This window comes from Cucurbitaria berberidis (assembly GCF_010015615.1).
Source record: "Cucurbitaria berberidis CBS 394.84 unplaced genomic scaffold K460scaffold_1, whole genome shotgun sequence".
NCBI lineage: Eukaryota > Fungi > Ascomycota > Dothideomycetes > Pleosporales > Cucurbitariaceae > Cucurbitaria > Cucurbitaria berberidis.
This window is the reverse complement of record NW_024468935.1, coordinates 2,904,417-2,922,780: the sequence shown is the minus strand read 5'-3', so window position 1 is coordinate 2,922,780 and position 18,364 is coordinate 2,904,417. Positions and strand designations below refer to the sequence as shown.

Below are 18,364 nucleotides of genomic sequence, written 5' to 3'. Positions count from 1 at the left end.
TACCTTCTGCTGCCGTTGTCCTTGGAGTAACACTAGCGGAGGGGCCAGCGCGAAGTGGGAGTAAATGGAGGTATAAGCGATATCGAGACCTAGGGCCGCGGTGGAGGAACTTGAACGGAGAGTATAAGTACATTTATATGTGTAGTCGGATTGACTTGCTTGCTTGAAGGTAAAGCTGAATCTCGTGCCAGAAGAGTCGCGTGGGCTATATTCACACCGCAGTTGCAAGCACAAAGCCTCTGTCATTTGCTTCCTTTCAGCCCGCACATGGTACTCCCTGTTCCGTTCTGTTCGCTATAGAGACTTATATAACTCCTCTGAAGCCTCTTTTCGTGCGGTTTTGGCATCAGCAACCCTTTTGCTGCGTTTCATAGCTTCATCAAAGCCGCCTTCCTCAACATCAGTAGTGTCATCAAATTCTTCATCGTCGTCCGTAAGATAAACAGGCTCCTCCGGATCGCCCTGAATTTTCTTAATCTCCCGCAACGTAAAGCTTGTCCGGTCCGAGCTCCTGAGCCCACTGAATGAGCCCTTGGGCACATTGTGGAAGGTTCGAATTGGACGTTCTTTGGAGCCTTCTTTGTTTGATGTTGAAGCTGGTGTGGTAGGTTTGGTAAAAGTTTCTCCCGCTTTTGGAGGTGGAGAGTCGCCACTCTTACGTGAGCGTCCTCGTTTGCGTTTCAGCTCTATACTGGTAGAGAAGCCATGTTCTGGTGCTGATGACGGCGTATTTGTTGATCTCTGACCATTCTCGGGTCTTAATGGTGAAGTTAAGGGGTTCTTGCGCGGTCGGCCACGTTGGCGCTTTTGTTGGGGCTGCTTATCGAGTTGCCGGGAATCCATATCGCACGATTTATTGCTGGGAGATGTGGGAGAAGTGCTCTCTCCTCTTATTGATGAACATATATTCAATATTCAACCTGGTATGTTGCGGGTTAAATAGATGTTCTTCAAGTCCAATTTGTCGACATGCTATCCCGATTGAGCATAGTGTAAATTTGATCCATAGTTGCGAATATCTCGGAATTTGAAGAACCTAACACAAAGACACACAGTGAGAGGAAGCAAGTATTACACTGGACATTTTTACCAGAGTTCATAACTAATGCGGAAGTTTAGCAAGAATTAAAACCACAGTTGCAAACTTATACCTATCTGACCCTTCCTTCCAAAGGTACTTTGCTTTGTGCCATTTTGGTAAAACTAAGCGCCTCCTCTCCTGAATTCTCATCTTTTGGGGTATCCAGAAAATAAAGAAGGACTACCAATCCATACTGCAGGTTATTAAAATAAGCCTATCCCATGAAATCTCTTAAGTCCAAGCTAACTATATTTATCTCAATATAGCGCTGGACCAATCGAAACATCGTCTAGTACCTTATTTGTTATAGTATAAGAGTAATAATCTATATTTATAAGTTTTATTAAGCTAAACTTACTACTAAGTAAATAATATACTTTATCCTAGTATAAATTTTTTTTTTTTAATATTTATATAATAGCTGCACTTTTGTAAATTAGTAGCTGATATTATTAAATTTAGTATTAAAATTTTTATTTTTTTAAATAATTTTATAAGCAAGGGTGAATAACTTAGTATCTATTATTATACTATAATAAAAAAAAATTTAAAAAAAAAACTTTAAAGAAAAAAGGCTACTAAAAAAAAAAATTACTAAAAAAAAAAAACTATTATATTTTATTACTTTAAAAGTAGAAAAAAATTTTTTTTTTTTATTTATATAAAGCTTACTTTTATTAAAAAAAATTTTAATAATTATAGCTAATACTTTTTTAGCTTTTAAAAGTAATAGCGTAAATATACTATTAAGTATAAAATTATAAGCTATATATTATATAGTAATAAAATAAGCTTTTATATAATTAAAAGTTTTATTAAGTATTTATTAGTGCTTATAAAATTAGGCTATTACTAACTATTTTTTAGAAAAAAAATTTTATATGCAAAAAAAGCAAGCTTTTATATATTATAAAAAAAAAAAACTTATATTTATATAAGTACTATTTTAGTAAGCAGGCAAAGAAGCAGTTTTTTATTATAATTTATATATAAAAAAAAAACTAAAATAAAAATTTATAAGTATAGTATAAAAAATTTGCAAAATTATACTAAAAAAAATAAATAAATAAAGTATTTTATAAAAAAGTATTTTAACTTGCTTATATTATTATATTAATTTAGGATGCAATAAAAAGCTGCTAAGTTAATTAAAAATTTAGTAAATTTTATTTAAGCAATATTTTATTTTTTAAATTAATTTATTTACTAAGTTTCTTTAAAGCTTTTATAAAAATAGTATTTTTATTTAGTAGTATATTATTTAGTTAAGTTTTTTTAATTTTGCTTATAGTATTAGTTTTTTTATTTATTTTATTATAGTTTTTTTGCTGCTTATTTTTACTTGCTAAAAAAAATACTTATATAATTATTTTAATTTATTTAGCTATAGAAAACTTTTAGTTTAAAATTTTTATAGTAAAAGCAGCAATTACTAAAGTAAAAATTAGATTAATTGCTAGTTCTACAGTAAAGTTTTTTATAAAATTTTTTATTAAATCTGCTATAAAATCTAGTATAAAATATTAGGCTATTAGCTTTTTTTTTTTATTTATTATTTTTTTTTTTAAAATTTAGAGCTTTGTAACTAGTATTTTTTTTTTTACTAAAATAATTATTTTTTAATATTTAGCAAAAAGTTTAAAAATTTTAATATACTTAAATATTTTTAGTTTAAGCTAAGGCTTAGATATTTTATTTAAATTAAAAGCAATATTTTTGCTTTTACTATTATTATTATAAAAATTTTTAATTTTTTTTAAAAATTTTAATATACTTATTATTGCCTATAGTTTTGCGCTTGCAGTTTTAAGTATTATTTATATTTTAAAATTTTTTATTTTTTTTTTTTTTTTTAATTTTTATATTTTTTAGAACTTTAGTAGCTTTTATTTAATTTTTTTTTTAATATAATAAAAAAAGCTAAAAAATTATTTTTTAAGAATTTTATTAATTTTTATATGTATAGTAGTATACTTAGCTTAATTATTTTTTATATTTTTAATATTGTGCTTATTTGCAATAAGCTAGACTATTTTAAAAATATTAATAGTATGCTTTTTATTAATTTAAGCAATGCGCTATTTATTTAGTAGTATAAAATTTATTTTAATTTTACTTTTTTTTTTATATTTTTACTTTTTTTTTGTACTTTTATTCTTTTTTTATTAACTATTATTTTTTTAGTAGTATATTATATAGTCTAGTAGGCAAAATAGTTTGCTAATTTATTAAAATTATATATTTAAAAATTTATATTTATATTTTATAAGTAAACTAAACTGCAAATTTATATAAAATTTTTATTTAGTATAAAATTAAAATTATTTAGGAATTCTACTTTAGGCAGTATTTAGTATAAGTTATTAATTAAAATTTTAAACTTTTGCTTTAGCTTTGTAGCATTAAAATTATATTTAATTATATAAAATTTTTTTTTATTATTAAATAAGTAGGCTTTTGCAATATTTTTGTACTTTATAGTATTATTTATAATTTTAGTTTGCTAGTTTTAGTTGTATTATAAAAATATTTAAATATAAATAATAAGTAAATTAATTATTTAGTAGTACTTTTAATTTTCTTTTAAAATAAAAAAGTTTAAATTTTTTAATTTTTAATTTAGTTATATAATCTAGTAGCTTTGCTCTTTAAGTAAAATAATTATGCAGTATATATAAAATTTTTTACTATTTACTTTTAAAGAAAATGTAGAATTTGCAGTAGCTTATATAATTTTTTATATATTTAAAATATAAATATTATTTTTAAAGTAGGCTTTTGTATTAAGTAGTTTTTTTTTTTTTATTTATTAATTATATTTTTACAGGAAATATTTTATTAATAAGTAAAGCTTTTAATTAAAATCCTACTTATTAAAATTGTAAAAGTTATATTTAGTTAACTTTATTTTAAATTCTGCTTTAGTATATATAAAGTCTAACTTTTGCTAGTAATTAATAAAGTAATATTTAATTATTTTATTTATTTGCAGGAAGTACTGCTATATATTTAAATTTTTTAGTATATTAGTATATTTAAGCGCTTTTGCGGCAAAGGCAGTAATAGTACTTAATATATTTTAAAACTTCTAAAAGCGCTTTTAATTAAAAAGTACTAAAATTAATTATAAATTTTATTATTAGTTTTTACTTATTTTTATAAACTTTATTATTGTATTTTTTTAGTTATGCTTTTTGCTAAGTTTTTTAAAAATTTTTAAATTTTATTAAAAAAAAGCAATACTTTTATTCTAAAATATAAATAGTTTATTTTTTATTTTTTTTATTGCTTTTTTAAAGTTACTTGTAGTAATTTAATTTTGCTACTATTTAAAAACTTATTATAAATAGTTTTTATATTTTTTATAAAAAAGTGTAAAATTAAATTTGTAACTAAAATTTATTAATTTTTTTAAATTATATGCATTACTATTATACTGCTTTAATAAATTAGTCTTATTAGTAATTTTATTAATTGCTTTATTAGGCTTATTAGCTGCAGTAGCGCTTATAAACTGTAACTATATATTTTAATATACTAATTGTATTTTTAGGCAATTAAAATAAATTATTGCAATAGTATTTAGTATTAAAAAAATAAAAATAAAAATAAAAAGTTATTTATATATTCGCCTTATTAAAAGTTAAAATAAAAAAAGTATAAAGCGTATTTACTTAAAACTTAATAATTTTTTTTTATTTTACTAAATGCCTAATAAAATTAATAATTATGTAATAGCATAATAAAAGTATTAAGTAAATAAAATAAGTAGTAATAAAAAAAATATTTAGTATATTTAGCTTACTAAATATATATATATATATTTATTGCTAAAAATAAAGTAATATACTTTATAGTTTACTAGAATATAATATAGTATAGTATTTTAGTAAAAAGTATTTAGCAAAAAAAAGCAAAAACTAATTACTAAAAAAAAAAAATAAAAGTTAAAAATACTTTGCTTATTGCTTTTTTCTATAAATATAATAGCTTAAAAAAAAAAAAAAAAACTTAAATACTTTAATTAGTAATAAAATTATATATACTTTTAAGGCTTAGGCTTTAGTATATAATACTTTTTTATAAAAAAGCTTATTATTAAAATAAAAATAAGTAGAATTTTAGCTAATTTTAGTAGTAGCAGTTATTTTTAGTAAGTACTGCTAGGGTTAGGCTATTTTTATTAAAGTTTAGCATTTTATTTATATTATTTATTACTAGGATTATAAATAGTTTTTATACTATAAGTATTAAAGTAGTCTTTAAAGTATAGATTATATTATTTATATAAAAAAAATAGTCCTGCAAAGACGGGACCTAATGTGTTATTAATAGCTTATATTATTAATATTTTACTGTGTATTGTGTACTTTTATTTGTAAAATTGCCAAGCAATAAATTTTTAATTTTTAATATAATTTTTTATTAAAGCGCAGCTTTTTTAACAGTTTCTAAGCACATATCTAAATATCTAGTATAATATTAGCTTATTACTAAGTAACTAACTAATATTAAGCTTTTAGGCAATAATAGCAATGCTAATAATAATAATAACTTTTTTTGCAATATTAGCTTTAACTTTTAATTACTTTTTTATTTTTTTTTTTTATTTTTGCTCTTTTTCTTCGCCTATACAAGCTATTGTTTATAGTATATTTAAATTATTGCTTTATTACTTGCTTTCTGCTACTTTACTACTTATATTTATCTATGCACTAATTTAACTGTTTTAAAAAGCTGCATTTTTTAATTATTATACTGCTAATAATAGCAGGCTTTAAAAAAGTTAACTTAATATTTTATTAAGTTTAAGTTGCTTTTAAAATTTTCTTTAAGCTGCAAAAGCTTAATTCGCTAGTTTTTAATAAAAATAAACTAATTAGTAATAAAGTTAAATAACTAAATTATATAGTATTTAACTATAAAAAGCTTTATAAACTATAGCTGCTTTATTGTAAGCAGCTTATTGTAAATAAACTTAAAAAAGCTTATATTAAAAAAAAAAAAAAAAAATAATATTTTTTACTAAAAAAAATTAATTTAAAAGTCTTTGCAAGTTTTTTTAAAGTACTAGTAATTATTAAATACTAGTTTAAAATAGTTAAGTAGTAGTAAATTGTACTAGTTAATTATTACTAGCTTGCTACTTATATAGCTTGCTATAATAGTAATTTGCAAGCTTATATATACAAAGTCTTTTATAAATATTATATTATTTATAGTTAATATAAATATAAAAGTAGAAAGAAATTTAAAAAAATAAAAATAAGTTTTAATTTATAGTATAAGTGTATATATGTGTGCCTTTTTGCCTATACATTTAAACTTTTTTAAAAAATTTTAAAAACTATACTTTTAACTTCTATTTTATATATAACTATATTACTTGCAATAATACAACTATATAGCAAATAATAACTACTTTATATATAAAAAAACTATATAAATTTTTTTAAAATTTTACTAAACTTTTGCTTATTATAAAATATTTTTACTAGTTTTAATTTAACTTGCCTAGCATTGCCTAAATAACTTAATTACTATTAAGAACTTATAGTTTTATTGCTACAATTTTTAAATAATAATATATTAAGTTTCTAATAGTAATTGTTAAAAGTTTTTTAATAATTTATTTAACTAACTTAGTATTATATAAACTTTACTGCCTTAATACTGTGTTAAAGTGCTAGGTATAGCACTTAAATTATAATTTTATACTAATTTCTCCTACTGCGTTGTATAATCTACTTTAGCATTAACTTTACTTTCTCTTAAAGCAATAAAAAAAATAGTATTTTAATATTTAAGTACTTAAGATTATTTATATTTAAGTTTAGTAATTTTAGTTTTAGTTTCTGTAATTAATAATTATAAGCTATTTATTTTTAGAATTTATTTTATATGCATTGCTGCTACTAAATTTTTTATTTAGTAATTAGAAATTTAGTATTAAAATTTTTTTTTATTTTTTTAACAGTGCGCATTTGCGCAGTAGACAACTATTAATTATAAATAATATTTTTATTTTTTTATTTAATAAAGTATTCTAGCTTTCCTGTAGTATTATTAATATACTTTTTAATAATTTATTTAATAAGCTTAAGCTTTTTATTATTATTAACCCTAACTGCCTGTAGTAGCGTTAGGAAAAAATAGTAATAAAAATTTTAATTTAGTATATAGTAAAGTTTAAGTTATATAGTATTAATTATATTATATATTTTTAAATTTAGCAATTTTTTAATTTAGTATATATTTTTACTAATTTTCTTAAAAACTCTTAAAGGTTTATATTGTTAAAAACTAATTTTTTTTAAAAAACTGCTTTTTAGTTTATAACTATAATAAAAGACTAGTATAGTATAATTACTAGGTTTTAAATTAAAAAGTTAATAATAGCAGTTATAGTAGTTTTTTTAAACAACTTTTGCAAAGCAAAAAGCTTTTTTTGCTTTTTTTTAGTATTAAAGTTTTAAAGTTTTATAGTTTTCTTTTATAAGTATATTTTTTGTATAAAATAGATTAAAATTTTAATATAAATTAAATTTTATAATGTATTTGCAAGGCCTGCATTTAATTAAGTAATTTATACTTATATTTAAAAAAAATTAAATATAAAAAAGTACTTTATTTTAATTATAGTTTTAGTTAATAATAATAAAAAAGCAAAGCGCAATACTTACTATTTAATTAGTTTTTTTAAATTAACTATTAGCTTTTAAATAGTAGGCAGCTATAGTATAAAACTTAGTTCTTATTGCTTTATATTACTAGCTAAATATGCTTTTAATAAAAGTAGCTACTTTATTATTAATAATAATTTATTAATTGCTTTAATTTATTAAATAGTTTGTGCAAATAAAGGCTATAAACTATTTTTTACTTAATTAGTATTTTTTACTAAGTACAATATTAATAGCTTTAGATATTTAGTATATTTTTGTAAGTATAGTATTAAAATTTTAGAATATTTTTAGCAAATATATAATAATATTAATATAAACTATTTTAAATAGTTGTGCAAAGCAATTAATAAGTTCTAATAATTTATATAAATAATACTGTTAGGTCTAGTTAACTTTATAAAGTAAGTAGTACTTAATATAAATTTTTAAATATTTTAAAAGTTTATAAATAAAAAAAGAAGTTTTTACTTAATTATAAGTTTAGTTATAGCTTTAATAGTAAAACCTGTTATAAATTTATTTAAAAAAAATTTTTATTATACTTTTAAGTACGCATAAATATTCTAATTTATTTTATCTATTTTAATAATAAATTAAGTTTTTTTTAAAAAAGAAATACAGTCCTTGCATTAATTAAGTTAAATTTTTATTATTTTATTATTTACTAAATATAACTGCTATAATATACTGCTATAATATATTATTTTTGTATACTTACTTAAAATAGTTTTTAAAATTTTTATTTATTTTAATAATTAGTATATAAAATATATAAGCAATATTGTTTAGTATATTTATTTTTAAATTTAATTCTAGTATAGTTTTAAGTTTTAGCTTTAATAAAGTATTAGGTACTAAGTATAATTTACTAAGTTTATAATATATATTTAAATTAAATTGCTAAAAATAAACTAAAGCTTTAGCTAGTTAGAAGTTAAAACTTTTTAATAATTTTATTATAGTTAAATAGTATTAGCGTGTAATTGCTGTAACTATAATATAATTTATAAAAGTATATACTTTAAGTAATATTTTAATTATATACTTAAATTTCTTAACTATTTAGCAAAGTCCTGCTATTTTTAATTTTATAAAGAAATACTAGCGTTTTAGGCCTAAAAGGTATTTTAATAAAAAAATAATAAGTTTAATTAAAAATTTAGTAAAGTTAATTAATTATTTAAATTATATAATTAGTAATAATTTATTATTTTTATATCCTTTTAGTACGTGTAAGTTAATTATAACAAATTTAAAATTTTTTTTTATATAATATATTATAATTACTATACTGTATTCTTTAAACAAGTTAATATTAATATATAGTAATTAAAATTTATTATAGTAAAATAACTAGATATTATTATTTTATAGTAACTAAATATTTTTAAAAAAAATTTTAATTAAGCTTTTTACTAGGATAGTTGCGCGTATTACTATTATTATTTTTTTTTTTTTTTTTTTAAAAGCAAAGCGCAATAGCTTAATTTTAAATTTAGTAAAAAGTTTAGAAATTTAGGCTAAGTATAGCATGCAGTTATTAAAAAAGTTAATTGCACTATAATACTTTTTTATATTTTAAGTATAATAGAAAAACTTAATATTTTATAGCATTTTTATTTTTTTTTTATAAAAGTAATGCTAAATATATTTATATAATATCCTAAAAGCTTTACTAAAAAGTATTCTAAAAAAGCTTTATTTAAAGTAAATAAAATACTTATTTTATAAACTTAGTTAAAAAAAAAATTAAAATATTATAAATACTTTTTAAAAGTTTTAAAAAATATAATAAAATTATTAATATATACTTTAGTAAATTTAGCTATATTTTAAAGCATATTATTCTTGTAGTATTATATATATATTACTAAGTTTTTAAAGCTTATAACGCAAATATTAAGTATTTCTATTTTATAGTAAATATTAACTGTAAACTTATAGCAATCTTTTAAGCAAATTTTAAACTAGTAAAAAAAACTAAAACTATTTACTATAGTAATGTAGTAAGCTCCCTGCAGTTAGCTAATAATATTTTGCTATATAATTAAAAAGTATATATTTTTAATTATTTATTTATTAATTTTTTATATATTTAAAATAAATTATTTTTTTTAGTTAATAGTGCTTATACTATTTATATTTTACTTAATTAACTTTTTCTAAACTATAAAAATTAAAATTAAAAATAGTGCTAGTATTATTGTAGGCTCTAGCTTTTTTTACTTTTAAAATTTATTAAAAATATTATTAATATATTCTTAGTTACGTAGTTTTCCGCTGTAGATTTTAAAAAAAATATTAGTATTTTACTATTTATTTTTTAGGTTAATTTGCATTTAGTATTTTAGTAGAATATTTATAGTAAATCTACAGTTTATTTATATTAAAAAGTATTTTATTATTATTTTTTTAAAAAACTTTGCTATTGCTAAGTTTTTAAAAATTATAATATTATTATTAATTTTAAATTTATTTTTAAATAACTTCTTAAAATCTAGTAGGGCTGCTAGGCTATATTAGTTGTTATTTATTTAATAAACTACTTTAATTTTTATTAGTATTGTATATTTTACTAAAGTACGCTATTATAAGCAAATTAGATTGCTAGTATTATTATAAATAATAATTTTTAGTAATTTAAACTGTATTATTATTACGTAGGCTTAAAAAGCTAGTAGTAGTATATTTAAAAGTTTAAAAATATAATTATATTTTAATAAAAAAAGTTAAAATATATAAATACGTATTTTAAATACTATATATACTAAAATAGTTACTGCTGCCTATATTATAATCTTGCGCTTTTTTTTAGTAGAATTATTTTTTAATTTAATAATAAAAAGTGCAAGTATACTTTTGCATATTAATTATTTTATAATTTAATTTTTAATATTAATAATTACTGCTTGCGGTACTAAAGTGTTTATACTAATAAAAATATTTAATTTAAATATTAAAATAATATATATATAAATATACTATAAAATTTAAATTTATTTACTAAATTTAGTGCGCAATAGTATATAAATTATAATATATATTAATTTAGATATTATTATTTTTCCTAGGCCTGCGCTAGCATATTTAACTAGTTTTTTTAATATTTTTTATACTATATTTTAGAAGTTTTTTTTAATAAAAAACTTATTTATTAATATAATTGCTGCTTTAGTGTTTAAATAAATAGTAAAATTTAGCTATTATTATTTATTTTTAATTTTAAGCTTTAACTTATACTAGTTTTATATTAATATTACTTTATTTACTAGTAGCAGAGCTTTTAACTTTATAATGCAAAGTTATTTTAATAGCTTAGATATTTAAGCTGCTAAATTAGGTAAAGTATATAATAAGCTATTTATTTTTAGCTTTTTTTAAGTAACTGTAAAAATATTATATAATTTATTATATATTTATTTAATATGCATATAGAGCTAATTATTAAAAAAAAGCTTATAGTTATAAAAATAATAGTAAATTTAGTAACTTATTAAATATTTTTTTAAAAAAAAAAATTTTTATATATATTTAATAAAATAAATTATTTTATTTTTGCTATTTAACTACTTAGCGTATAGCTTTTTTACTATTAAGTTATTAGTTATTAGGCAGGCTTATATATTTAAGTTATAGTTATTTAAATCTTTGCTTATTATGCAATTTTTTTTTAATATAAAGCTATTAAAGCTAAATTATAATTTAAAGTTATATAGTTTTTCTATTTTTTTTTTAAATATAGAAAAGACTTTATTATTATATAAAAGTGCGTTCTGAAATAGGGTGCTAAGCTTATTAAAATATTATTTTTAATTATAGTATATTTTTTAAATTTAGTTATACTATTACTTATTTATACTAAAATACGCGTTATTTAGCTATTAAGTATTTAGCTACTTTAAGCAGTTAAAATTCTGCTTATTTATATTTTTTTATATAAAAAGTAAAGTAAACTTGTTTTACTATTTTTTTTTTTACTTATTATAATAAAGTGTAGTAGCTATATTTGTATTTTGCTATTCTTACTATTATTATATATTAAAATTATTTTTATATTATTAGAAATTGCTATTGCAGTAACTTTAGTTCTAAAAGTTTAAATTTTTATTTAACTAATAACTGCAATAAATAGTATTATTATTTGCTAAAAAATTTAAGCTTTTATTTTTTTAGTTGCTATACTAGTAGTAAAAAAGTTACTTACTTTAATTAAACTTATTTTAAAAAACTTTAACTAATATATATTTATATTTTTTAAATATAAATAAAAAATTATTAAATTTTATACTTAATTTTAAGTTTTGTAAGTATATTTAAATTTGCGCGTTTAGTAAGTTTTACGCATATATAATATACTAATTATTATTATTATAATTATATTTAGTATTTTAATAAAGTTGTTTAATTTTTAAAAATTATTCTATTAAAAAGCGTCCCTCTATTAAATTTTTAAAGCTATATTACTTTTTTTATAAATAGCTTAAAGCAATAAATAATTAAATTTAAAAAAATTTTAGCTTTTTTTTTTATTAGTTTATACTTATTTTTTTAATAATTTTTAGCCTGCATTTTAGTCCTAAGTTTAACTAGTACTAAAAAAAAGCTATTTTTTTAAAATATTAGTATAAATTATTATAAATAGTGTATTTAGCTATTATTTAAAAAGTAATAATAATTTTTACGGCGTTAATAAAGTCGCAGATATTTTAATAGTATATTTTACTAAATATATTTATTATATTGTTTAAATAATTACGCGCAAATATATTTAGCTAAAAAAAACTAATTTATTTAAAAATAAATTTTAGAGTACTGCCTATTGCTTTTACTTATATATTATTATTAGCTATTTTAGCTTTTTCTAGCATAAAATTTTAATTACTTTAATTATATTATAACTATATTAAAAGGCGAAAGTTTCTGTATAAAACTTTTAATAAATACTAATTTTATTATATATAAGAAAAGCTTTTACTATTAATAGGCCCTGTTTTTAAGAAAAGTCTAGTTTAGCAGTTAATTAATATATTATTACTAAGCTAATTTAGTTGTATAATATATTTATTATATTGCTTTTATATTTGCTAGAAATTGCTTTTTAATAGCAGTACTAAACTATTACTTTTAGTTATATGCATGTAGTATTTATTTTTATTAAATTATTATTAAATATTTTGCACTAAAACTTTATACTAAATTAGTAGTAATTAAGTATATATATATAATATTTTATTAATATTATTTTAAAATTTTATAAGTATACTTTTAAATTTTTTTTGTATAACAAATTAACTTTACTGTAATAAAAATTTTAAAAGCAATTTTTTAATAGTAAACTAATTTTAAGTTAATTAATAAAAATTATTTTAGTAATTAGGTGTAATAGTTAGTAGTTTTTAGTAATTTTTTTGCTATTATTTGTTTAATTATAGTTTAGTTACTAGAATTAAATTTAAATTATTTAGTAGCTATAAAAATAGCTGCTATGTATTATTTAGCTAGCAGTTTCTTAATTTAATTATTTATTTTAATATTGTATAATGCATGCCTAAATTTAAATTTTTTAAGTATATTATAAAAAATTTTTCTTTTTTTTATAAAATAATTATAATAGTATTTATATATTGTAGAAAGTTGTAAATTAGTAATTTTACTATTATATACTAAATTACTACTTTTTTCCTATTTCGCTTGCGTTTTTGTATAAACTAAATTTTAATAAAAATTATAAATAGTAAAGTTTATTGTATATTTACTACTATAGTAAAAGTATATATAATAAGTGTATAGTTAATTTTATATATAGTTAAAAATAAAAAAAATAATAAAATATTACTACTACTTTCTATTTTTTTAATTTTTTAATAAGTTTGCTATATTATTAAATGTATAAATAAATTTAATAAAGTAAGTAATAGTTAAGCATAGTATTATTTTTATAGCATTATTAAAATTATTATAATAAAAATTTCTACTATTGCGTAAAATTATTTTGTACGCTTTTAGTCTATAAAAAATTATAATACAATAAATAATTATATTTATATATTAAAAAAGTTTATTTTATATTTAATATTTTATTTAGCAGTTTATTTTTTTTTTAAATATAGTAATTAAGCAAGCGGATATTTTAATTTAGCTTAATTTTTAAAAAAAAGCTATTTAAGTGCAAAAGTAGGCTAGATTTTTTAAGTTAAAAAAGTAATACTGCGCTAGAACTTAGCTTTAAATAGTATAAATATTTTATAAAATTTAAGTATACTAATAGCAATTTTAAATATTTTAATAAGTATAAAAGAATAATATTCTAATAAACTATTTAAGTAAACTATAAAATTATAAATATATATAATAGTATTTTTAGTAAGCTCTAAAAAGGAGTGCTGTAATATAAAATAAAGCTACTTAATTATTATTTAGCTAATTAGGCTAATAAAAGCTATAAATTATAAACTATAGTAAAAGCTATAATATTAAAGTAATTACTATTAATTAATATAGCAGGCTATTTTAATAAAAGAAAAACACAGTTAAGTTAGTACTATACAGTATATATTTTTTTAAATAAAAAAAAGTAGTAAAAAGTAAAAAAAAATAATAGTAATAAAAAGCGCTTTAGTAAAATTTAGCAGGCTTACTATTTTTAGTATACTTAATAAAGTACTGCTAGATTTTAATTTTAAATAGTAATATTTTAAAAATATTTAGCTTTTATAATAAAAGTATTACTAAATTAAGAATTTTTACAAGTGTATTTTAAAAAGTAAAAAAAAAGTAAATAGCAAAAGTTTTAAGTATAATTGTATAATTACTTAGTATTTATTAGTTTTTTTTTCTTACTAAACTATAATTCTGTAAATAATAAAAAAAGTTTATAAATTATTAAATAAGCTAAATATTAGCTTTTGTAAGAACTTTTATTTAACTAATAATAAACTATAATTATATTAATAAAAACTAACTAAAGTTTAAAGTTATTATATTGCTATTTTTAAAAATTTTTTAAGAAAGTACTTACTATATTTAGTAGTTTTTAATAGCTATGCTAGTGCAATATTTGTTTATTATAATAAGCTAGTATTTTAGTAATAGCGTTAAATATATTTTTATAAAAGTATAGTTATTATATAAATTATAAAATTTTTATAATATTACTTGCTAAATGCGCAATAAAATATAGTTATATACTTAATTTTAAAATTTAATTTAAAATTAATTATATTAAAGTATAAAGTTTCTAGCAATACAAAGCTAGAATGCTGCTTTAATTTTAAAGCTGCGCAAATTATAATTAGCTATATTAAAATTATAAAAAGCACAAAAATTATTAAATACTTTAGCTATTAATTTATTATAATATAAAAATAATAATCTGTATTTATAAGTTCTATTAAGCTAAACTTACTACTAAGTAAATAATATACTTTATTCTAGCACAGACTATCCTTCCTTAGCGTTTATATAATATTATTCCTGCAATTACCCTTACTTAACTCTCCAAATATGTGCTTCTCGATATCCCTACATTTTAATACTAAAGGCGCCCTAATCTTCTTAATAAAAGGTTTAATAAAGTTTAATAGTAGAGCTAGTTCTTGCTATTTAATGCAGTTTCAAATTACTATTTCTAGATTTTTATATAAATATTCCACATTATTTATAATATTAACTGCTATATAATTAATAAAATCTTTTCGCAAAGACTGCGTATAGACTTACTAGTATACAACTATAATACTAAAGGCGCTTAGCTTAGTTAAATACAAGTATTCTTGTACTTTAGTGCAACTCTTAAAAAGCTCTAGTTTGTATTTATTAAAGTTAATAAATCTATAAAAATAGTAGGGCTTTATTCTTATTGTGCGATTAACATGTCTAAATGTAGCTACAATAAAAGAAAAAACTTGTATAAGTAAAGTACTAAAAATTAATTTTGAAATAGTATAGGGCGTAAGCATTCTTAGTAGGTAGTAGTAGGCAGAAAAAATATTAGTATCTGAACTGTATTAAGTGCGTTTAGTTGTGCAGTATATACTAATTATAGCATACACTACGTTATCTATTGCGCTACTTAATTAGTTACTATAGTAAATAGGTAATTCAAACTAATAGTAGCTTGGGTGAAGTGTAAAACTCTAATACTCTTAAGATTATTTTTTAAAACGCTTTACTTATTTCTATAAATAAAAGTAAAGTTAATGCAAGAGCAGATTATACAACGCAGTAAAAGAAGTTAGTATAAAATTATAGTTTAAGTGCTATATTTAGCACTTTATTACAGTATTAAAGCAATAAAATTTATACAATACTAAGCTAGCTAAATAGATTATTAAAAAACCTTCAACAATTACTATTAGTAGACTTAATATATTATTATTTAAAAATTGTAGCAACGTAACTATTAAATTTTAATAGTAACTAACTTATTAAGCAATGCTAGGTGCTTAAATTTTAAATTTCTACTGCAGTTTATTATAAAAGTATAAATAAATTTTTAGCCTAGTATTAGAAACTTAGTACAGTTGTAAGCTTGCGCTTTAATTAACAATTTTTTAAATAAAAGTAAGTAATTAGTAATAGCATGTAAAATATTAATTATAGCTTTAGTTTAGCAAATTAGCTTGTAAGAATTATAGGCTATAGTATTTTATATAATTAGCAATAAAATTTACAATAATTAAAAATAAAAAGCTGTAGGCAGCAGTTCCAAATGTATAATATATATATAAAAAAATATTTTTTTTTATACAATTATCTGCCTATGCCTTTATAGTAAGCTATATTAACTATTAATAATTATGCAATACCTACCAACGCTGTTTATATAATGCCTATTAATAATTTTTTTAATCTTACTTTTTGCTTTATTATTTTATTAAATATTATAAAAAATATTTTATACTAAAATAGCTTTTTATATAAAACTAGTATATTAAACTAGTATAAGTAAGTATTTAAGTGCTTTAGTAAGCTTAAATAAATTTTTTAAAACTTAAATACTAGGCTTTTTAGCATACTAAAGCACTTTATACTTAATTACTTTTTTTTTAAAAATCTAGACTATTTTAACTAAAAAGAATTCTACTAGAAGAAATTAAATATATTAGCTATATTTATTATTAGCTGCTAGATATAGACTTTTTACTATAGTTTAACTATAAGCTAAAAGGCTTTTATTATTAATTAGCAAAAAAAGCTTAAAGCTATCTATATAGCTTTTTAAAATAAAAAGCTTATTTAACTATATTAAAAATTATTTTTGCGCTATTATAATTACTAGTAATTTAATAATTAAAAGTAGTAACTTCTTGCAGCTGTAAAAATTGTATAAATATTTAAGTAAAATAGATACTTTAAAAAATTAAAGGAGCAAGTAATTAATATAAAAAAAAGGCGCAGGCAAAAAAGAGCAAAAAAAATTATGTTGCAAAAAAAGTTATTTATATTATTATTATCTGCGTTGCTATTATTTGTAATACTATTATTATTTTACAATTATTATTGCTTAAAGGCTTAGTATTAGTTAATTGCTTAGTAGTAGTTTAATATTATACTAGATATTTAAACATGTGCTTAGAAATTATTAAAAAAGACTGCGCTTTGGTAGTTAAAGTTATATTAAAAATTAAAAATTTATTACTTAGCAATTCTAAAAATAAAAGTATGCAATATATAGTAAAATTACTAATAATGTAAGCTATTAATAATACATTAGGTCCTGTCTTCGCGGACGCTTTACTTATAACTAGCTAGTTATTGCTATCTTTTCTCGAGCACGAACCTCTAAAAGACGAGTATACTTCCAATACTTTTATACCTACTAATTGCTTGCTAATTTCTATGCTCTATAACTGTAAAGAGTTTAAAAGTGCTATAAAATGTTATAGTTAAGAAATAGAGAAGTAACAGTGAATTGTATATCACGTGACACGTAATCCTCAATTAGAGCGCCTTGTAATATATAGAATACTAAGCTGTTTATATTAAGCAACTATAGAAACTTTATAATCTTAATATTCCGCAATTTCCTTATAAGCAAGAAACTAGCGAAGCTTTTAGGTTTGTCAATGTCCTAAGCATTCGTATCCTGATTTTTCAACCGTCAAATCCAAATAACAATAGGTGTATAAAATTTGATGTTTATATCCGGGATTTATATTAACCGGAATATATTATTGTGTGAGAAGGTAATTAGACAGTTTCTAAGGTTTCTATTTAAGCGCTTGAAGTTTGTACTAAAAGTAATATTAAACTAAAACTTGGATTTTGATTCCAGTAGGGCTAACTGTGCTTGTATCTTAGGCACTAATTATCTTTCTATCCTTGATTCGTTGATTTGTTCGACACTAGCTTTCAGAAATCCGACAACAGATCGGAGCGCCATAGAATCTCGCACAAATTTCACGTAGGGGAGATAAAAGCCAGGGCGGTAAAGGGTTTCGAGTATAAGCTGACTAATACTGTTGTATTCTCCCAAATTCACACTGCTATTTCGTTCTACCTTTTCCCCCACTTCTCTCCATTTCTTTCTACCTGCTGTAGGTAGACTCGTCGCTAAAAAATAACATGTACCAAACTTCCGTCATCAATCATTAGC

At 19.3% G+C, this 18,364-nt stretch overlaps 1 protein-coding gene across 1 annotated transcript; it reads right to left on the bottom strand.

The window, feature by feature from the left end:
• Positions 1-294: 294 nt before the first annotated feature.
• Positions 295-843, bottom strand: K460DRAFT_400714 (uncharacterized protein; the record flags this gene model as incomplete). Its single annotated transcript, XM_040936351.1, has 1 exon — positions 295-843. One exon carries the CDS (start codon positions 841-843, stop codon positions 295-297), a length of 549 nt encoding a protein of 182 aa, XP_040793231.1.
• Between the last annotated feature and the right edge of the window lie 17,521 nt (positions 844-18,364).